Source organism: Mixophyes fleayi, chromosome 9, assembly GCF_038048845.1.
Source record: "Mixophyes fleayi isolate aMixFle1 chromosome 9, aMixFle1.hap1, whole genome shotgun sequence".
Taxonomy (NCBI): Eukaryota; Metazoa; Chordata; class Amphibia; order Anura; family Limnodynastidae; genus Mixophyes; species Mixophyes fleayi.
The window spans coordinates 126,937,305-126,960,190 of NC_134410.1; the positions used below are offsets into that span (position 1 = coordinate 126,937,305).

Below are 22,886 nucleotides of genomic sequence, written 5' to 3' on the forward strand. Positions count from 1 at the left end.
GGGCCACATATGCAGCGATTTTTGTTTTTTGGTCTAACATGTCCCTAATGGGCTGCTCAGATTGTTACATGTATGAAAAGTTTAATGGCGCATATAAGGGAATATTTGAAAATGTTCAGATATGTGATCGTCGTCTGTCCTAACTATCGGCTGAAAAGATGGTGACTCTGCACACTGCGTAGAGATCTATGGATACTGCCGGTTCTGAGTGTGTACACACTGCGTAGAGATCTATGGATACTGCCGGTTCTGAGTGTGTACACACTGCGTAGAGATCTATGGATACTGCCGGTTCTGAGTGTGTACACACTGCGTAGAGATCTATGGATACTGCCGGTTCTGAGTGTGTACACACTGCGTAGAGATCTATGGATGCTGCCGGTTCTGAGTGTGTACACACTGCGTAGAGATCTATGGATGCTGCCGGTTCTGAGTGTGTACACACTGCGTAGAGATCTATGGATACTGCCGGTTCTGAGTGTGTACACACTGCGTAGAGATCTATGGATACTGCCGGTTCTGAGTGTGTACACACTGCGTAGAGATCTATAGATACTGCCGGTTCTGAGTGTGTACACACTGCGTAGAGATCTATAGATACTGCCGGTTCTGAGTGTGTACACACTGCGTAGAGATCTATGGATACTGCCGGTTCTGAGTGTGTACACACTGCGTAGAGATCTATGGATACTGCCGGTTCTGAGTGTGTACACACTGCGTAGAGATCTATAGATACTGCCGGTTCTGAGTGTGTACACACTGCAGAATTGGAACAACATCGTTTCATCATCAAACGAGATTTTTAGTCCGGTTATAAAATCAAACGATATGATGTGCTTTTAGACGATAATCGTTCATTGTTGGAACATACACACACATGCAATAGCGAGCTGAAACAGTCGTTTATCATGCGATTGGCCCGATAATCGTCTGAAAACCTTGCCGTGTGTACCCAGCCTTACACAGCGTATGCCGAAAGAGAGCTCACTGGGGTTAATAAAAAGTAAAGTGATAAAAAAGTTTTTAAAAGCTGTAAATGCTTTGTGTGTAGTTTAGTTGTACATCCTCTAACTAGAACGGATGTACGACCGAAAGATGTATTGATGGGGCGTTTCTCTTTCTCCCCGTAGGTGTTCCAGTCCCTCGGACGTTCTGGGGCAGAACCTGGCACAGCTGCAGCAGCAGATTAATGAAATCCTCAACAAGTCGGAGGAAGAAAAGAGAGAGGCACAGGAGAGACAGAGGAAGTTACAGGAGGAGATGGCTGCACTGCAGGAGAGAGCCAGGGAAGCTCCAGGGGATTATAAGAGAGCGTGCAACAAGGCAGCAGAAGCCAAGGTACGAGAATGAGGGCAGGTCAACATTTGTGCTATCCCCAGGTCCGTGAGGCGCACAGAGAACTGTCAATCACCCAGCACGTGGGCTGGCAGTGAGTAACATACAATTGGCGTGTTCTGCCACCAGAGCGCGGTGACTACCCAGATATTTGTTTCCGGGTGTCAGTGGAAAATGTCTACTGTATAAATTATAATTTGACATGCACTCTATATTGTCTAGTTATTTTGTGGAAGAAGGAAAGGCGTCTCTCTAACAGTTTTCTTTCTAGATCCAATTGGAAAAGAGGCAGCACGAGGCCAAAGTGCATCAGTTGGAGAAAGAAGTCCGACAGTTAAACCAGAAGCTGAAAACCATGGAGGAGATCCAGGGCCTGGCCGACCAGCAGCTGGTAGAAGCCGACGAGGAGCGGGAGAGGCTACTTGCCGAACTGCACGATCTGGAGAACGAGGTGGCGCGTTAAATCCGATTTACTCACAGAAACGTAGGTGGTCGTTCTGTGACGCACTTGACTGACGCGCCTTTATATTCCAGAGGAAGATGGAGGACGCCAGGGCGCAGAAGCAGTTTTGTGGACTGGATAAAGAGCTGAAGGAACTGAAGAGAGCTGTGGCCATCTCTGACAAGATGGCCACCTCAGAGTTGACGGACGCAAAAGACCAGCTGAAATCTCTCCACGGCACGGTGCTTCAGATCAATCGAGAGCGGACTGAGGTATCGCAAATCACTCTTATAGTAAATGAACAGTAACTTGCTCAGGATTTAAAGCAGAATTCACAAAAGATGGTTTATTTATACTGTAAATTTAGTAAACGCCATTTAGTATAAGAGAAAAAAAAGATCTTTCTTGAATTTGGTGATTGTTGCTAATCCGGACTGAAAATGTAAAAAACAAAAAATGATTACAAACAATACAAAAATAAACCTAAATTTGCAAAGGATGGAGAAAAAATTTGGCGAACGATCTTCCTCTAAACGTGTATTTCTCCGATAATGACTGATGTTTATATATGAATTAGATATTTCGAATGATACTGCCTTACGCTTTGTTTTGTGAATATGACTATTTGAGGGAGATTCAATTGATGTGGTGCGTGAATATTTTGCGGCGCACATTGCCAGCAATTACAGTAAAATCTGTTGTGAAACGAAGTCCCAGCATGCCAGCTTTCGATTGGCTGGCTGCTGGCAAAGCATGCTGGGATTTGTAGTTGCACAAGGAGAGCCACAGGATGGCCAGGCCTGCTGTAGACTCTGGAGAGAAGGGGCGGCAGTAGGGTGACACTAACTTGATTTATTTAACAAACAATAACTTTTAGTAAGCTCTAGTGTCAAGTCTTTCTAACATCTTTTGGTCAGTTACAAGAAGGGTGTACAGCCAGGCATCTCTGTGCTTCAGGCACACTAAATGTCTGACCATGCCACATTAACAGTCACCGTGACCTTGTGATTGCAGAAAAATACACATTTATTAGGGGAGGTAAACTGTGCTTTAAAGGGCCAGTACAATGAAAGTTTCTTCTTTGCGATGTCCTGTAGGAGATCCAGGAAGCGGAGAACGTCTGCTCTCGGGCAGCCCAGGCGTTCCGTGATCTCGCCAAAGCTGAGGCAGAGATAGAGCTTCTCCAAGAGCTGCTACAAGACCGGGAAAAACAGGTAGGTTGTCAGACCCCCTCCCCCCCCCCCCCCCCCCCCCCCCGGATGTCTGGTGCAACCGTCGCCTTCCCCCCTCCCCCGGACTTCTCGCTCTCTGTACGTCACAAAGTGTCTGACACAGAACCAGTTCATGGCATTATCCGTTAAGTCAATTCAACTAATTAAGGAAACTTTCTATACTTTAGGATGATGGAGAATTTTCTGAAATACCCAGACAGGATTTTATGCTTTGGTTTCTGGATGATGTACCAAGATGCTGGGGGGTACTAATTTACAGATAGACCCCTAATGTAGAACAGAGTTTCTCTGACAAGTTATTTTTAAATGTCCCAACTGCAACAACAGAGTATGATTACAATTCTGTATGTTTGTGCCCAGGACTTATCAGCTATTCATTTATACATGGACAGAGCTTTAATCCTGGTCTATGTGTAAATGACTGCTGAGTATTGTGTGCACAGAGATGCGTGTGACACGTGTGTTCACCTTTTGCCAGTTACACGATGAGCTACAGAACGCAGAGGGCGGAGCCAACGTGTCTAATTCCCAGCAGCTCGAGATCGACAAGCTAAACCACACCCTGAGGAAACAACGGGCGGAGATCGACCGGCTCAAACGTTTGTTGGAACATGTCGCAGCTGGTAATATATTATCCTTATTTTTTTAAATTGGACCAAAATAGGCAGTGTAAAATCAAATCTGTGGCTTCCATTTGTGCTACAGAACAAAGGGACTATTTTGTGATATAACCGTTGTAGTTCATTTAATTGTTGGTTAGATACACTCCCTAGCAGTGTGTGTCTAACTTGTATGTTATTGAGCAGATTTTCACTAATTGAGTGGCCATGTATGGACAGAGAACGTCCTATCCCCAGCAGTAGACGTGGTCAGTGGGTGTATTATTGGGGGAAACTTCCATTTATAGACCATGTGTTGGACAGCAAAGATTTAAATAAGTTTTCCACACATCCGTTCACTTTAATGTATTTGCTTGTGTGCGCCTGTGTGGGACTTTTATCTAATAAATTGCTTTATGTTTTCTTCTGTGCATTCCAGTCTTGTCTTTAAATCATCATGGGGAGTTGCTTCCTTCCATGGCCCTGAGCTATGACACAAATCAGGACATGGACAATTTACAATGTCCCAAACTGCTATTTCTAGACTATGTGAGTGTCTTGTCTCCTAGGTAACACCGGTGAGGTCGAGGGTCTCCTGGATGACATTGAATCCCTGAGGCACGCTCTCAGCCATCAGAACGAGTACATCACCAGCATGGCCGACCCGTTCCGGAGAAAGGGCTACTGGTATTACGTACCGTCTTCCTCAAACGTAAGCTTGAAATAGAACTTTGTGCATAGACATGTCCGGTGGCCAATCGTGTTCTCACCGTAGTCGTGCCGGGGGCGCAGTAACCTCGGTCTCTGTGCCCACAGCGCTACAGCTGATTCCTTCCGTTCTGATTGGCTGTCGGCATTCTCTGTCTGTTTTGTACATACGCTGAATCTCCCTGTTCTTGGCAGAACTCCGGTCGTGATTCGCTGAGCACAAAAGACTCTGGCATCGGTCTACGGTACCCGATGACCTCATCCCCCGCCAAGCGGAGAGCTTGTGGGAGAAAGGAAGAGATTGTGCCCCCAGCGATGGGGCATTGGGTGTATTCACCTTTTCGGCATGGGCATCACCGATGTCACAATAATAGAGGTAAGTTATATGAAATGCTTCTATATAACGTAAAATTAGGCTATTTTTAGTGATTGTGGTTTAAAACGCAAATAAATATTTATCATAAACTTTTATTACTGTGACCAAAGTGTCAGCGGGCAGATTAATCCTTCCTGTTCCCCCTTATACTGTAATGGGTAGGGGGGAGATATCTCTGTGTATAGCTGCTGTCCTCTGTACTGTACTGGGTAGGGGGAGATATCTCTGTGTATAGCTGCTGTCCTCTGTACTGTACTGGGTAGGAGGAGATATCTCTGTGTATAGCTGCTGTCCTCCGTACTGTACTGGGTAGGGGGGGATATCTCTGTGTATAGCTGCTGTCCTCTGTACTGTACTGGGTAGGGGGAGATATCTCTGTGTATAGCTGCTGTCCTCTGTACTGTACTGGGTAGGGGGAGATATCTCTGTGTATAGCTGCTTTCCTCTGTAATGTACTGGGTAGGGGGGGGGGGGGGAGAGATATCTTTGTGTATAGCTGCTGTCCTCTGTGCTGTACTGGGTAGGGGGGGGGGGGGAGATATCTCTGTGTATAGCTGCTGTCCTCTGTGCTGTACTCTGGGTAGGGGGGGGGGAGATATCTCTGTGTATAGCTGCTTTCCTCTGTACTGTACTGGGTAGGGGGAGATATCTCTGTGTATAGCTGCTGTCCTCTGTACTGTACTGGGTAGGGGGAGGGGGAGATATCTTTGTGTATAGCTGCTGTCCTCTGTGCTGTACTGGGTAGGGGGGGGGAGATATCTCTGTGTATAGCTGCTGTCCTCTGTACTGTACTGTACTGGGTAGGGGAGGGGGAGATGTCTCTGTGTATAGCTGCTGTCCTCTGTACTGTACTGGGTAGGGGAGGGGGAGATGTCTCTGTGTATAGCTGCTGTCCTCTGTACTGTACTGGGTGGGGGGGGGGGGAGATATCTCTGTGTATAGCTGCTGTCCTCTGTGCTGTACTGGGTAGGGGGGGGGAGATATCTCTGTGTATAGCTGCTGTCCTCTGTGCTGTACTGGGTAGGGGGGGGGGAGATATCTCTGTGTATAGCTGCTGTCCTCTGTACTGTACTGGGTACGGGGAGATATCTCTGTGTATAGCTGCTGTCCTCTGTACTGTACTGGGTAGGGGGAGATATCTCTGTGTATAGCTGCTGTACTGTACTGGGTAGGGGGGGAGATATCTCTGTGTATAGCTGCTGTCCTCTGTGCTGTACTGGGTAGGGGGAGATATCTCTGTGTATAGCTGCTGTCCTCTGTGCTGTACTGGGTAGGGGGAGATATCTCTGTGTATAGCTGCTGTCCTCTGTACTGTACTGGGTAGGGGGGGGAGATATCTCTGTGTATAGCTGCTGTCCTCTGTACTGTACTGGGTAGGGGGGGGATATCTCTGTGTATAGCTACTGTACTGGGTAGGGGGGGAGATATCTCTGTGTATAGCTGCTGTCCTCTGTACTGTACTGGGTAGGGGGGGGGAGATATCTCTGTGTATAGCTGCTGTCCTCTGTACTGTACTGGGTAGGGGGGGGGATATCTCTGTGTATAGCTGCTGTCCTCTGTACTGTACTGGGTAGGGGGGGAGATATCTCTGTGTATAGCTGCTGTCCTCTGTGCTGTACTGGGTAGGGGGGAGATATCTCTGTGTATAGCTGCTGTCCTCTGTGCTGTACTGGGTAGGGGGGAGGAGATATCTCTGTGTATAGCTGCTGTCCTCTGTACTGTACTGGGTAGGGGGGAGATATCTCTGTGTATAGCTGCTGTCCTCTGTGCTGTACTGGGTAGGGGGGGAGATATCTCTGTGTATAGCTGCTGTCCTCTGTGCTGTACTGGGTAGGGGGGGAGATATCTCTGTGTATAGCTTCTGTCCTCTGTGCTGTACTGGGTAGGGGGGGAGATATCTCTGTGTATAGCTGCTGTCCTCTGTACTGTACTGGGTAGGGGGGGAGATATCTCTGTGTATAGCTGCTGTCCTCTGTGCTGTAATGGGTAGGGGGGGAGATATCTGTGTATAGCTGCTGTCCTCTGTGCTGTAATGGGTAGGGGGGGAGATATCTGTGTATAGCTGCTGTCCTCTGTACTGTACTGGGTAGGGGGGGAGATATCTCTGTGTATAGCTGCTGTCCTCTGTACTGTACTGGGTAGGGGGGGGGGATATCTCTGTGTATAGCTGCTGTCCTCTGTACTGTACTGGGTAGGGGGAGATATCTCTGTGTATAGCTACTGTACTGGGTAGGGGGGGAGATATCTCTGTGTATAGCTGCTGTCCTCTGTACTGGGTAGGGGGGGGAGATATCTCTGTGTATAGCTGCTGTCCTCTGTACTGTACTGGGTAGGGGGGGGATATCTCTGTGTATAGCTGCTGTCCTTTGTACTGGGTAGGGGGGGGAGATATCTCTGTGTATAGCTGCTGTCCTCTGTGCTGTACTGGGTAGGGGGGAGGAGATATCTCTGTGTATAGCTGCTGTCCTCTGTACTGTACTGGGTAGGGGGGAGATATCTCTGTGTATAGCTGCTGTCCTCTGTGCTGTACTGGGTAGGGGGGGAGATATCTCTGTGTATAGCTGCTGTCCTCTGTGCTGTACTGGGTGGGGGGGGGGGGAGATATCTCTGTGTATAGCTTCTGTCCTCTGTGCTGTACTGGGTAGGGGGGAGATATCTCTGTGTATAGCTGCTGTCCTCTGTACTGTACTGGGTAGGGGGGGAGATATCTCTGTGTATAGCTTCTGTCCTCTGTGCTGTACTGGGTAGGGGGGGAGATATCTCTGTGTATAGCTGCTGTACTGTACTGGGTAGGGGGGGAGATATCTCTGTGTATAGCTGCTGTCCTCTGTGCTGTACTGGGTAGGGGGGGGGATATCTCTGTGTATAGCTGCTGTCCTCTGTACTGTACTGGGTAGGGGGGAGATATCTCTGTGTATAGCTGCTGTCCTCTGTACTGTGTAGAGGGAGATATCTCTGTGTATAGCTGCTGTACTGTACTGGGTAGGGGGGGAGATATCTCTGTGTATAGCTGCTGTCCTCTGTGCTGTACTGGGTAGGGGGGGGGGAGATATCTCTGTGTATAGCTGCTGTCCTCTGTGCTGTACTGGGTAGGGGGGGAGATATCTCTGTGTATAGCTGCTGTACTGTACTGGGTAGGGGGGGGGAGATATCTCTGTGTATAGCTGCTGTCCTCTGTGCTGTACTGGGTAGGGGGAGATATCTCTGTGTATAGCTGCTGTCCTCTGTGCTGTACTGGGTAGGGGGAGATATCTCTGTGTATAGCTGCTGTCCTCTGTGCTGTACTGGGTAGGGGAAGATATCTATGTGTATAGCTGCTGTCCTCTGTACTGTACTGGGTAGGGGAAGATATCTATGTGTATAGCTGCTGTCCTCTGTACTGTACTGGGTAGGGGAAGATATCTATGTGTATAGCTGCTGTCCTCTGTGCTGTACTGGGTAGGGGAAGATATCTATGTGTATAGCTGCTGTCCTCTGTACTGTACTGGGTAGGGGAAGATATCTATGTGTATAGCTGCTGTCCTCTGTACTGTACTGGGTAAGGGGGATTACATTGAATCAGGACATAACTCTGTGTCTCGGGAGGACGTTGGTGCAGCTTTATCTCCTGTCTGACGGAGGCCTCCGTCTTGTGGTTATCAGTTACTGTGGTGCAGCCTCCGTCTCATGCTTGCAGCGTTGATTTCTCACCGACTTCTCTCCCCACAGGTGATGACGGATACAGCGATACTCCCAGCGAGGCTGACGTAGCGCCATCATGTCACTTTGTTCCTCCGCCCGGCTCCATTATTTATACTGTATTCCCAGACGGTACTCCTGTCCCGCAAGGAACTGTAATATATGGACCTCCCCCGCCCTCCGCGGGCAGACCACTGGCCCCTGGAAGTGTCGTTTATGGGCCCCCACCTATCGGGACGCAGTTTGTTTATGGACCTCCTCCGGCACAGTTCACCCTTCCAGTCATTCCCGCCGGCGTGCTTCACTGCAACGTGTCCACGCACCACCACCTGGTACGTTCTGGAACCGCCACGTACTAGTCTGTACAGGCGACTTATTGGTGGGACATTTTTACATCCATATTTTCGACAAAAACCTCTTGTATTGCTGCTATTATGATATTTTGCAATATTGTTAGTAAATATGGTGTATCCAATGATATTCAGCAGTTAGTGGCTTGGCAGAGGCGTGAGGCACAAGGCGGCACTAGTCAGCTAGTCTCCATGAGGTTCTTATTCCCTGAGAACTTAGTGCCTCCTACCTGGGTGACATCACTATTTCCTGAACCAATAGTCTGCATCCTTGTGAGTATTGGTTTAGCGAAGTGATAGGCAACAGGCGGCCCTCCGAGCCATCCCCCTGCGGCCCCCAGCTTCCTCTTGCTTTATTGTCAGATGTGTATGTTATAGCGTGTAACACGTGTGTAAAATGCTGCTGATATGTTATTACAGATAGGTGTCTCTTTCATTAAATGTATTTTTATCTTATTACTGAGATTAAGGGTAACGTGTGGCCCTTCTGAAGGTTAGAGGGGCAGCCCATGTGGCCCCTGAAGTGTATCGGGTGCCCATCGCTGATGTACCCTAAACAAATGTCTGCCTCCACGATTGATTGTGTTAATTCTTATTGACGCTCTGCATTGAGTGTAGCCTTATTGATGTGTTATTCAGTGTTGGGAGTGAGATATTTTGCTGCAAGTTGGGAGCTGGATCCTTTGCTTAGTAAACATCAAAGCTGTTTTTACAGGAAAATGAGATGAACCGACTTGAAGACATTATCGATCACCTCAAGTCTCGTCAGCAGAAAGAGAAGAAGACAAAGGCGAGATTAATGGAGGATATTGAAGACCTGCAACATCAAAGAGAAGCTCTAAAGGGAGAGGTTATAACATTGCGTAAATCGGGCCAGAAGCGCAAGTAAGCAGCGGACTGGGATAATTCTATGTAACGGGCTAATCCCTGCAGTGTCCTGGTTTACAAGTCCCAATTTCTGATGGTTTTCAGGAATCCGGCCGAAGGTCATCTAGACGGTCTTATTACCGAGTTGGAACTAGAGAGATCCCTGCAGCATCATGATCATATCGAAGATGAGATCGAGTGCATCGAGAAAACGCTCTTAAAGAGAAGGGCGGAGCTTCGCGAGGCAGACCGGCTGCTGGCGGAGGCGGAGAATGAACTGAAGGACACGCAGGAAAAAGTGCGCAGATGACGACATTTCTGTTTTCGTTGTCTCGTAACAGATTGTGATGCCGGAAATATAAACCTGCTCATCGATAGACCGTTGGTTGTGTTCCTTATACGTTGTGTATTTTTCTTCCCCAGACTGTGGATTTAATTGAAAAGTACAATTCAGCTAAGAAACATCTATCCCAAACGGAGAGCGACGCAGAGGAGCTGGAGAGACGAGCGCAAGAGACGGCCATGAACTTGGTGAAAGCCGACCAACAGTTGCGGTATGTGGCTGTTGCTGTAATCTGTCGCTGGGTTTCTAAAGCTTGTTTAGGGGGGAGAATCAATCTCTAGTACGTAACTGCTGCAGCACATCTTTCGGGCTGATCCCTTGACAGCTTGCATTAGTTGGATGGGTAGCGGACCGTGTGCTGACACAGGACAGCGGGGTGTAAAGTGTGCGCTATAATCTCTTGGTGACAAGAACTAGCTGGGTCTTAATAGTAGTAATGTTTATTGGCTCCTATAACGTGTATGAGCGCTGTACACTGAGAGCACATCCACACCACTAGAAGGTATTGATATAGGACAAATACATGGTACACACAGGGCTGGCACCGGCTCAGAGTCAAATTCAGCTCCAGGAAGTTCAGCTAGATCCTGTGGGGGAGAGAGGAGTCCTCCCAGTTCATGGAGCTCCGCTGCCGGCTCCAGGGGCTTCATCTAGGAGGTCCCCCGGCACTGCCGCTCTCCGGTCTTCTTACTTGGGGACCAGAGGTGGCAGCCAAACACCGCTGGGTCTTCCCAAACACACCACTCATTCCGAGAACCTTTCCAGAGCAGCCAGGAAGCCTCCAGTCTTCATACACATTGTTCTTAACTCCAGTAGTTATTAGAGTTTTCAAATAATATTTGATAGAAAAAGGCCAAATGGTAAACGGGGGGGGAGCGGTAGACCGTCCGATAGGTAATAGGCCGTACACTTTCTCATGTGCTTTTTTAAACATTATACATTTAATCTTTTACACATTATACAATACACAGTTTAAACATTTCTTCCCCGGCCACAGCAATTAATTATGGACATAACCTAATGTTCATGTTTCAGGATGATGCAAACCAACGCCAGAGATCTGGAGCAGCACCGAGCAGCGCAGGAAAATATCCTGCAAGAGATAAACGGCGTGATGTCTGCGAAAGATGCAGAGTTCCAGTCGCTCAACCACAGAATCCAATCGATGACTGACAGGTACGCGTGATGATAAGGTATACGCGGACTTAAATCCGCAAAAATACCCGGATCCCCAGCACACAGTGGGGGAAGAAACGTTGGAGAAGCCGTCTCTGGATTACGTCTCTATCGACTTCTTACCTTCTGTGTCTTTCACCATATTCTCCTTACAGATGTCGCTGACCTTTGCGTTTTGTCTTTCAGTCTTCAGAAACTAAAAGATGATGTCCAAGAGGCGGAGGGGAAAGAAGACCACCAGTTACAGACCCTCCAGGAAGCTGAGAAACTTCTGGCAGAGAAGAAGACGTCTGTAGAACGACTAAATTTCCAGGTAAACTAAGCGGACTCTTACCCCACTGGTGCTTTTACTTGCGTTTAACCCTGGTAAAACTCCTGTAGGCGGGTCGGGTGGTAGAGACTGGTGTTTCCTGGTGACACCATACCCACTAGCTTTCCGGCTTTTAGAAGCATCTTGTGGTGTTATGTTGTATTTGGTTCTAGCTTCTTGTAAAAACGCTAGTTTCATAGATGGGGGGTAATAGGCTCAGATCCTGGGGTAAAACAGTAACATTATCCCAATTCTTGTACTATAGATATCTGCACAACAGGAGAAGATGGCCGAGTTAGACAGATTATTGGGCCAGAAGAAAGAGGAGCTTCATCTTCTCCAAGATCACATTGACCAGAAGAAAGCTAACCTGAAGGAGGTCCTGCGGGATGGGGAGCTGGACGTGGCTGAGAGGAGACAAGAGATAAAGGTGAATTGTCCTTCTATTTACTTACACAATTTAGAGGGATTCTCCCGTTGGTCGTAATCCAGGAAAGACTACATCATAGTGCCGGTGTGGACACATATCACACTTTTCTCTATCAGCCAAAGGGGGTATCCTAATCTCAGGATGCAGGTTCCAAATCCCCTCCAACCCCTTCCTCTGCTCTGGCTCTGTCAAACTTTGTGTAATCATTGTTCCTCGCTCGGTGTGTGGAAGGGATAGCGTCCTCTGTGGGATCCTCCGCTGGGGAGAGCATAAGTTGCGTGTCTGCTATCTTGCTGCAAACACTCGCAGGTATCACCAGTAATGTAGGCCCCCGTATATCTGGACTGTCTTACCACCGCACTAAGATGCCTTCTCATCCAGTAGATGCAACCAAGCACAGACCAGATCTGTCCAATTTGGGTCTCGGAACGGGCAACAGGATCAGTCCATGTGTGAAATGCGTTAGTGTGAGCTGCTGATCTACCCTGTTGTGTAGATAAATCTATTATGAATCAAACTGCTCAATAACCAAATATGTTATCGATTCCTAGAAGCATTGATGTCTTTACAGGGTTATTGCTGTGGAGGTTTTCTTGCTATCAGTCCTTTTACATCGATCTAAAATCTTAGTCTAATTCCTGCTTCATTTTGCAGGAGGTGAAGTCGGCATTGAACGAGTTATGCGTTCAGAAAGGAGAAATGAACGCGCAGCTGAATGAGAAGAGGTCACAGCTCACGACTCTGAAACAGGAAGTGATGCAGGAAGAAGATAATCTGCAGAAAATCATCTCGCAAATTCACAAACAGAAATCTGGTAACCTATCAGGATGATTGTCCGGCTTCTAGGCTCTGTGTATATTTCTGTGACTGTTTCGGTGCTTCAGTGCATGCTGCAGTGTAGATTGTTGTCTCACAGCTCTCCCTGGCAGGATGCGATTGTACAAGTGATGGAATTACTGGTGTAGCAGTTTCCAGTGTGTCAATAGATGCCTTTCAAATTATAGAAATGTTTGTTCTGACATAAATTCCTGTGTATGGTGATGTAGAACGAACGGTTTGTTCTCCACCAGAGCTGAAACACATGTTGGAGATGCAGCAGCTGGAGAACAATGAGCTTCAGGGACTGAAACTTCAGCACGACCAGAAGATTAATGACCTGGAGAAGACCCAGTCTCTGATGCTGCAGGTGAGAGGTCATCGCTCACATGACACTGAGCGGCCAATCAGCAGTTAGACAGTGACAGCGAGTGTCTGATTGGTTGCTGGGGTGCTAAATCTTTCAGTATTATCCCTGCAAACAAACAAAAAATGGAATCTGCCCTTATACCGCAACATGGTTTGTCACATCTGCCCGATTAACTGTAAATGAGGTCCCAATTACTAATTTACTCATTCAAGATTTACTTGTGTAATTTCCCAAACTGTCCCAGGCATTCCATTCTGCTGCTCACAGTATGCTGTTTATCAGAGCTCCACATAGTGACGATAGACATTTGCAGATCAAGTTTCTGTGTATAACATTCCCTTTCTAATTCTACTGTGTTGCAGAGCTCCTCACAGTGACTGTGCAGAAGGAGGAGCTTGTTGATCAGGTCTCTTTGTATGATAGTTCCCTTATATTGTTTGGCAGTGCTCCTCATAGTGACTATAGGAAGAGGTGCTTAGTAATGAGTGTCTGACATTCCCCCCTCATTATACTGAGCTCCTCGCAGTGACTGTAGAAGGGGATATGTGGAAGACCCGGTCCCGGTATACATACATGTAAATACAACGCAGACCTCCTGTGTGATTGGAATATACATTGTACACGTGTCACTGGCTGTATTTCCAGGGGAAGATGGAGCTGGAGAACCTACAGAGGACGTCGCAGCGGTTACATGGGGACAGGGACTGGCAGAGGCAGCTGCTGGAGAAGGATCACCACGAAATCGAGCTGCTCATGACTCAGATGCACACTCTGCAGGAGAAGGTGGAGGCCCTGAGCAGCGAGAAGGAATACCTGGAGGAGAATGGCCAGGAGCTGGAGCGGAAACTCGACAGGAACAAGAAGTAATTACAGTCTCCATCATCGGTTATACGCTCTGAGAATGGTTCCAGCAGAGTCCTCCCCAGCTCCCTGTAACTGACCCTGTCCTACCCCCTCACCCCAGAGTCTAGTCTCTGCATGGCCCAGGGCACACAGCAGAGGGCGCTGGTGATTCTGCTACATGTAGTGTCTGAAGTGTACAAAGGAAAATTGTCATCTGATCTGGGGAAAAATGGATCTGTACAGATTAAGTATTGGGGCTGTTTATTTGGTTGGTTGTTCTGTGAATTAAGGTGAATTTATTTATTTTCTGCATCAGAGCTTTGGCCGACACAGAAGAGAAGAACAGAACAGCGACCGTTACGCTGGAGAAACTGGAATCTGATATAAAGAATCTGCAAAACGATCTCGGTCAGATGAACAAACAGAGAGAGTTACGGAGCCAGGAAACAGCCACTGCGCAGCAGCTACTGCAAGGTGAGACCACTAGGGGGCAGTGCTGGGACCAGGAACAACACACTGGAGTCCCACTAATATATATTCCGGAGCACCTCTCTTCCATGGTATACTCCCAGGTCCCCTCTGGGCCTGAGTGCCACACGCTGTACATGTCCTGTCTGCCTCATATATGGGAACCTTGAAGAGTGGGACAAGCCCACAGCTACATATGACAAGTTTAATGTTTCAGTGTTTTTCTTATTGCAGAGAAGAGAGAGGCGCTCGGGTTGCTGAACGATGAACTTACTGACTTGAGGGCTCAGCTTAGGGAGACGGAGCAGGTAACTACTAGAATATATACTTACTTTGTGATGCTTTGAGTTACATATGTAAAGTTTTCCCTACATTGACAGGACGGACAGCACTTTTATTAAACAAAGCATTAACATCCCGAAATTGTTACTTTAGCTGTGATTTGCAAACCCATCCATTATTTCTCCATTAATACTTGTATGTCATCACTCATCAAAACACAAATAGATATGGAGATCATGCCGTAGGGATTACCAGCAATCTGTAGACTGATGGAGAGATCCTTCTATTGGGTTCTCTAGTATTATGTTCAGTTCTTCCGCTAGGGATTCTGGGTAAGAAATGCTGCCAATGAGCTGTGACCGTGGTTTCTGTGTGTTCTTGGTCAGGATATGAGGAATTCCACTAAACGCCGGGACAAGGTACTGTCCGCTCTGAAGGAGGACACGGCAGAGAGCGTAGGAAGATACAAACTGCTGGAGGAAGAGGAGCGCCGAAAAGAGGAGCGTCTGAGACAGCTGCAGGGAGCCATCGAGGAGACCACGCATGAGCTCACAAGACAGGAAGTGGTAAGAGCAAACCCCTAATGATGTCACTTCCTGTCTGCGGCTTGAGACCTAAGTCACCTTTTCTAGTAGCAAAATACATTATTGTTATAAAAGCTACTAAAGGAATGAGGTCGTTTGGCCGGAGTCCCCGACCTGTGCGTCACGGCACACTAACCGGACATCCATCAGCCTATTTCCACATAGCTCCAAACAATACTGGTGGTATAATGACTGCATGCTGAGCATGGATTCGCTGTTACTGTATGATATGTTTCTCCAGCAGAGCTTCCTCTGGAATCCCTGCACAAAGGAGAGGGCGGAGCATTAAGCTGTAACATTATATAATTATCATTCAGGTATTATTAAACGTTTTAAGTTATTGATATTGGCAGCTTCTTCCAAGGACGAAGGTTGCGTTTTTATTTTGTTCCATTAATCCCACAAAAAGCAAAGTATGAGAGATCTGTTATTGCCGCTGGGATAACCACGGCCATGAATGTCTAGATAATGATCACTCCTGTAATAGCCTTGTTAACCATGCTTCTGTCCCTAATATAGATTTCATATACTATTCAGGGTAAATAAATAGTTGATTATTGCTGTATTACAGAACCAGATCTTATTACTGTGCAACCAGTGTGTCTGTCTTGTACGAGTTACACAATGAAAGCCAGCGTCTGGTTGGTTGTTTCCAGCAGATATTGCCTCTAAACGCAGAGTTACTGTATAAGCCGCTAAATCTATCATCCTAAATATAACTTGTGCGCTTTTCCCAGCGTTTAAAGCAAACGATGAAGGACATTGAGGGTCAGGAGGAGAAGCTGAGAGAGGCGGCAGCTGCACACGAGGATGAGAGAGAGAAGTATGAGCGGGAGCTGTCACATCGGCAGAGTGCTCTGGATGCGATGAGCGCCAAGGTCAGCGCCATGGAGAAGCGCGCTCTGAAACTGCAGCAGGAGGAGAAGTGGTGCTCGGCGCTGGAGGAATCCCTGGCCAGCACCAGTATGTCTACATCAAGCTGAGATAGCATTAAATAATCTATATTTATGCAGAAGTTTTCATACCCTCAGCCTCACTAAAGGCTTCTCTGCTCTGTTACCAGACTTGGGCTCAGAAAGGCTTCCTGCAGGAAATGTAGGGTACATTGACAAAACTCTTCCCCCACAAAGCGCAAGCTGTCGTGAATCTATATTTCTAACACATTAACATACACAGTAATGCTGCTGATAGTCTGGTCTCTGTGAGCCCCCACCTGTCTGATCATAGGGGTTCAATTTACATGGTAACTTCCCCCAAACAAATTGCGCAGTGCAGGGTCTTGATGACAGGTAACTTGACTATAACCGACCAGTGAAAAGGTCTCTCTCCTTCCAGGACATCACCTGTCGGAGCGAGAGGAACAGGTGCGGGAAAGGACAAATGAGATTTTGGCACTGCAGAAAGAGATGGAGATTTGTAGAAACGATTTGAGCAGCTTCCAGGACCAGATGTCGGCGGAGAGGAAGAGGGAGGAGAAGAGGATCGCGAACTTACAGGAAGCAGTCGCCAATCAGCGGATGCAGTTTGAGGAGGCGGCTGCGGTAAGGTCTTCTCCGCAGCCGGAACTGTCCTTATAGAATAATGTAATATTAGGGGTGTCTCCAGACTTGCTGGAAAGGAGATGTTGCTTTGCTTGAAATATGTTTATTATATAGGAGGATCATGATCTGGGAGGGACGAGAGCAAGTACGAAGAACAACCAGCCCTGATGGTATAAATACATGGCTGAAAAACACAGCAAAAACCTAGAGAGAAAGAAGTGTGTTTCGTAAAGTTGCAGAAGGGTGTGATTAATCCAGTAACGTTGTCTGACCTGGAAATCCCTTGATGCTATGAAGCAAGCGTTTATATTTTTGCACATAAGACTTCCTGCCTGTAGGACACTGCATGTGAATGTAGGGGGCGCTGTTGCGTTGGAGCCTGTGGCTGACGTTTCAGGTTTCCTCCACTAGGATTGGTCGCTCACATTCCTGCTGATCAATCTGTAATGTATTTCTCATCCCTCTCTCTGTCATAGATATTGGAACAAGCAATGGTCGGAATCCTCACATCCTGCTTCAAATTCAATTTATTTCAATCAGTCCCAGACCAGCTGCTTCCACTGTCTGTAATGTTGTAATTGTGGCAGCGTCACAGCTTCCTTCAATGCTCCCGGGTCCTCTTATAATTATATTCTACACAGAATGCATGGAACACTGTCCCCATTAGGGATGGCGCTCTTAGTCATCGCTCGGAGTCTGTGTCACATCAGTTACTTTATTAGCTGGACTTCTATAGGAAATTATACAAAACTGCGAATGAGCAGAGCAGATGCTGCCCGCATTATGTTACATACTCATGTTTAATGATAAATATTCCTAAAGGGATAACTTCTACTATATATAGATATGTATGTTCTGGCTAACATGGTATCCAATGGCAGCGCTGATCAAGGAATCACACCCATAAAAATAGAAGACAGGGCCACTGAATACAGTTGTGATCCTTTTTACTAGTTACCAAGCGGTGTTTATAACCCTGCTCCTGTCCGTATTTTAGGAGCAGAAACGGGAGAACAGCAACTTGCAGAAGCAGCTCGTTTTGGTGGAACAAGCCGCTTACGACAACCACGAGAGAGCTAAGCGACTTCTGAAGGAGCTGAAACTCCTGGAGGCGGAACACGCCGCTCTACGGCAAGAGGTGATTTATCTGTAATGATCGCATCTAGTAATGGCGTCATCAGTTATAACCAGTTACATATTAGCAACATAATCACTATTCGTTTTATATTAAAAATACAGTCATCTTTACTCCCACTCACTATTTCTATACTTGGGGCCAATGTTTCACTGCAGTTCGCGAATAACTATTTAATTTACCGCCGTAGAGCAACCAATCTTACACACATAAGATGACGTTTAGACCTCTGGTGAAAAAGGTGCTGCTATATAAACGTGAGGCTGCAGCTCCACCTTTCCCTTCGGCGTGTTTCCGACACGACATGTTTTCCTAGTTTATTCTCTGCTGCCTTGATGCAGTTTTCACACTGGGAAATCCTGATAGCATGACCTGTTGGGAGTATGAATGGGATGGTTGAACATAGTCCTCTAGTGGATGGTCTACAAGATGTGACTTGTTGGGAGAGAAGCGTTTAAGAACCTAATAGATGGTGTGATCTAGAGAGAGCCCCAAATGTTTTTCCCAGTAGTAGATTATCCAACATAGAGCTCCAGGCACTTTTCAGACCAGGTCTAATCATCGATATATGTTGAGAACTGTAATTGTGGATTGTTATGAACACAAGTCCATTTTCTGGAGCTGCTCCGTAACTTCGTTCCTGTACAGAGGTCGGGGTAACGGGTTATTTCCATTTGTAGCTTAAGAGTCAAGAAGAACTGGACAGGAGACAACTGGAGGTGAATGAAGCTGTGAGAGAACTAAAAGCCCAAGTGAAGATGGAGATCCAGAGCAGCCTCCAAGACCTCCACTGTGCAGATGGGGACGAGCTGGCGGAGGATGTGGGAGATGTCCTACAACAGAACCAAAGTCTGCAGTCTCAGCTGGACAGTCTGAAAGAAAACTTTCCCTTCTCTGCAAACACCACTTCCCAGGACACACTGGGGAGAAGTCGGTTAACGGTGAGTGAAGCCCGGGTTTGGCTGTTACACGTTTATAATGCTGTAATTATTTGTACACAGTACTGATGTCTTCAAAGGTATTTTCTCTAGTGGAACCTGACCAGCTTCCTCTTCCGGTGCCTACTGGGTGGCAGGGGAAACTGTTCACCTAGACCAGGCTTGGCTTACCTATGGCACTGCAGGTGTTGTGAAACTATAAGCTCCAGGATGCTTTGCCAAATATATAGCAGCTTATTGCTGGAACATGTAGTTTCACAACACATGGAGTGCCACAGGTTAGCCAAGCCTGACCAAGACATTGGTCATCTCTAGTCCCTTAGGTGATGATACGAGTTTGATATCACTTTAACCAGCCTGTCCCTTGTTCCTGACAAAACATGGCGTATAATGTGTACATTTTATAGTCCTGTATGAGTGCAGTGTCTCATTACATGTGTATAAGGGGGACATTATAGCCATGCCTATATAGACTTATTCACTATGTTTTACTGATTGTAAAAATGTATATTGTTGATATTGCAGGGATGCATTGTGCTTAAATTGAAACCAGGTGTATTATGGGTAAGGATTGGGTGGAGTCCAGTTACAAATTACAGGAGGAGGGGGGCTGTAGCTGAATTCTCCTCCCTACCAGAAGTCCTGATCAATTGAGCTCTAGTTCTGGCTGAAAAAGTGTGTGAGGGGTTAATACTGGGAGTGTCACTTTATTCATTTTGACATTGCCCCTTAACCTATGCATGTTCCCATTGGCTGTAGCCAGACACCATGGTGTCAGCTCAGCAGGGGACCAAGGGATACATTGGGATGAGAAGGGTCAGCCCCTGGAGCGTGGGAAAACTACAGGGGATAGAGCAGGAGCCAGGGAAAGTTGTTGTTGATTTTGTCTTCAGCCCGATATGAACCCCAGCATGACTTAACAGGGGCTAGACTCCTACTGTGCTGGTAGAAGAGAGATTGTCAGGCCAAGCGGCGGGGATTCAGCAAGTCGGGACATTCCAATGAATGGAACTACTTTATCTGTTGCTAACCCCACTAGCTTATGTGGTAAACCTGCCTGGCCTTTATTTACTGTTGTACCCTAACTGCATATGGCTGGTGACTATAGGATCTCTAGAAGGTACTGGGTACGCACCCCTGGATATCATGGCAGCACAGTGGCCTAGTGGTTAGCACATCTGCCTCACAGCACTGGGGTCATGAGTTCGATTCCCGACCATGGCCTTATCTGTGTGGAGTTTGTATGTTCTCTCTGTGTTTCCGTGGGTTTCCTCCGGGTGCTCCGGTTTCCTCCCACACGCCAAAAACATACTGGTAGGTTAATTGGCTGCAATAAAAAAATTAACCCTAGTCCCTCCCTCCATGTGTGGTGTGTGTGTCTATAGTAGGGAATTTAGACTGTAAGCTCCAATGGAGCAGGGACTGATGTGAATGAGTTCTCTGTACAGTGCTGCAGAATTAGTGGCGCTATATAAATAAATGTATGATGATGATGTCCCAGATAAACCCGTTATCTTCACATGTCTGAAAATCAAATGTCGTAGATCTGCTGTAAGGTTATAAATGGATCAGTATCTGATAGATGCACCAGAGTCTGTAGCGGAAGCGCTGGTGAAGTCTCTGCTTGTACTTTACAGGATGAACATTGGAGGGGAGATGCTCTGCGGGAAAAACTACGGCAGCACGAGGATAGACTTAAGGTAATCGTCCCCTAAAATGGTTTCGAGAGGAAATGGTCTAATCTTGCCACATCCACTACAGGCAACGTCTGAATTCAGTGAAAGAGTTGGTGTTAAAATCTTTATATACCACTGGCGGAGGTTGTAAGGATCAGCCCAATGTTTTACTAGGCAGGCAGTGGAAAGACTATTGAACAGTGCCCAGAGCTGCAGGTGTTGTGTTAGAGGTCTATCTCAGCAGCAGCAGGTAGCCAACTTGTAGACCCTTTGTTGCAATCTGATAAGTACAAAGTATTAAGGTGTCCTTAATAGTAAATTGGTTGTAGTAGGTGTTATTACAGCCAGTGTCTAAATGAATGTGGTCATCTTTAGGCAGAGCTCCACCAGCGGATGTCCAAACAAGCAGACGTGCTCAGGAGAGGTCGGCAGCAGACGGAGGGCTGTCTACATAGCCTGAAGAGACGGGTGGATGCACTGGATGAATTGGTCAGTAACACATCACCTGATTCACCGCTCCACTCCCATAACTTCTCCAGCGAAGATTCAGGCATCCTTCCCACCCAGGTGAGTGGTGTATTCATCGCCCCCCCTATGGGGGTCTCTCTGGCTTGTATACAGAAACAGTTTCCATTCCGTAACGTCTTTCTATTCAAAGTCATAAGTGGAAATTCAATTGCTGCCCCGTATAGTAGGGAATCTCCGCTCATTTTTTTTCTCCTCACTGATGGGGAATGCTAATAAAAACAAGCTGAGATTTCAGCCAGAACATCAACACTTTGTGGCCATTGCAGACACATCGTGCTGTACAGAATATTCCCCTTGTTTTAGTATGGATACAGTTTCTATTTATTCTGGAACATAAGTGAACAATAAATGTTCTTATATTTCAGAGCTTTAAACCAAGTTCCAGTATCCAGCCACAGGGTGTACACAAGGAGTACATGCTCTAGGTAAGCGTTTCTACTCGTCTGAGCCCTTTGATCCCTGCCCAGCTAACACTCTAATTACAGACAGATTCATGTATTGTATATTATTTATTCCAGAATTGTGATGGAATTTTTCTCCAATGACTCCAGATACAAGTTATATTGGGCAGTAGGAGCGACGTCCCCTTAGTTTGATATTGGGGTCTTCCTGTAACATTTATAAAATGAATGAAGGTGGCAGGAGAGGAACCGATCTGCTCCATGGGGTACTAGTGAGGGAAAGGTTTCCCCTGTAGTTACTTGCTGGGCTGACCTCTGTATTACAGAAGTGCAGCAAACAGTGACCAGCGGCTGGTAGACGATTTGTGTGGCGACGGATAAAAACAGCAACATTTAGGGCAGTTTAAAAAAAATAAAGCAAGCTGATTGGTTGCTAAATTAGTTTCCTAAATTCTGCCCTCTGGTACTGCTAACAGTGCATGGTTATCAGGTCTCATAATCAATACCACATGTGGATCTATTACAATGTGTCAGTCAGTAATGATTATGTCTGTGCTCCAGGAAGGAGATATGACAAACCTGCACTGTTAGGGGCCCCTGAGGACAGGATTTGGGAAACACTGATCTAAAGGGCCCCACAGTTTCTGCAATGTTATATGTAACCTGTATAGTTCCTAATCCGAAACCTTCATCTAATGCATGAATATACAGACTCAGAAGATTGTCATGTTTGTATTTCAGGAGACAGTGATTTCTCTGAACATTACTCAGCAGATGGAGACATCTCATACAAGGTTTTGTCAGCATTTCAGACTGTATGATCCGTATCACTCATACACCATCAGTCCACGTACATGCGGCTGCTCTAAGAGCTAGTTCTGGACATGCACCGATATGTATATAATAATTTATTATACATTTGCAAGTTTTCCCACAAATGAACTATATTTTTGTATGTGACTAAGTTTTTATATATAAATACATACATTTCTTCTATGGATGTGGCTTTTATTTTTCTAAACTTACCTTTTTAAAGGTCAGACTTGGCTCCACTTCCTATATATTTATGGTTTCATTATTTCTTAGATTGGGTGCAACTGAACTAACCTATTGGTCAGTGATTGTGCAGAACTCCTCATTCTCTGTACAGCTCTGCGTAATGATTGGCGCTATATAAACAAATTACAAAGAACTTTGGTGCATAACATTAAAGGAAACGCATTGTCAGCTGCACAGGACTAAACAAACAAGTAATAAAACTGCCCAGAATTACTCTGTATAAGAAATCTCACGTAAGAAAAGTGGGAAATTAATCAGATCTTGTCACAGGTAGCAGCAATCACTAAGGGACTGTGTGAGACAGGTATTATATACACCAGTATTATAACATCCTCTCCTTGTGATATATATCAGACAAACACCAGATTTGCGAGCAGATAGAAAGGAACCAAACTTCAT

General features: G+C 46.4%; 1 protein-coding gene across 3 annotated transcripts in view; it reads left to right on the top strand.

Annotated features, from left to right (window-relative positions):
• Positions 1–22,424, top strand: part of CNTRL (centriolin) — a 48,511-nt gene extending 26,087 nt beyond the window's left edge. For all 3 annotated transcript variants that reach the window (XM_075185670.1, XM_075185672.1, XM_075185673.1), the window contains 28 exons: positions 1,131–1,338; positions 1,607–1,786; positions 1,870–2,049; positions 2,875–2,991; positions 3,488–3,632; positions 4,178–4,320; positions 4,512–4,692; positions 8,401–8,702; positions 9,436–9,605; positions 9,693–9,885; positions 10,011–10,141; positions 10,966–11,106; positions 11,293–11,419; positions 11,682–11,846; positions 12,501–12,660; positions 12,917–13,032; positions 13,678–13,895; positions 14,192–14,349; positions 14,578–14,651; positions 15,012–15,191; positions 15,947–16,172; positions 16,545–16,750; positions 17,748–17,888; positions 18,566–18,826; positions 20,461–20,523; positions 20,875–21,066; positions 21,393–21,452; positions 22,170–22,424. In XM_075185670.1, coding sequence (XP_075041771.1) covers positions 1,131–1,338; positions 1,607–1,786; positions 1,870–2,049; positions 2,875–2,991; positions 3,488–3,632; positions 4,178–4,320; positions 4,512–4,692; positions 8,401–8,702; positions 9,436–9,605; positions 9,693–9,885; positions 10,011–10,141; positions 10,966–11,106; positions 11,293–11,419; positions 11,682–11,846; positions 12,501–12,660; positions 12,917–13,032; positions 13,678–13,895; positions 14,192–14,349; positions 14,578–14,651; positions 15,012–15,191; positions 15,947–16,172; positions 16,545–16,750; positions 17,748–17,888; positions 18,566–18,826; positions 20,461–20,523; positions 20,875–21,066; positions 21,393–21,452 — 4,438 coding nt within the window. In that variant the 3' untranslated portion in view covers positions 22,170–22,424. The remainder of the gene's footprint in view (positions 1–1,130; positions 1,339–1,606; positions 1,787–1,869; positions 2,050–2,874; positions 2,992–3,487; positions 3,633–4,177; positions 4,321–4,511; positions 4,693–8,400; positions 8,703–9,435; positions 9,606–9,692; positions 9,886–10,010; positions 10,142–10,965; positions 11,107–11,292; positions 11,420–11,681; positions 11,847–12,500; positions 12,661–12,916; positions 13,033–13,677; positions 13,896–14,191; positions 14,350–14,577; positions 14,652–15,011; positions 15,192–15,946; positions 16,173–16,544; positions 16,751–17,747; positions 17,889–18,565; positions 18,827–20,460; positions 20,524–20,874; positions 21,067–21,392; positions 21,453–22,169) is intronic.
• The last annotated feature ends 462 nt before the right edge of the window (positions 22,425–22,886 follow it).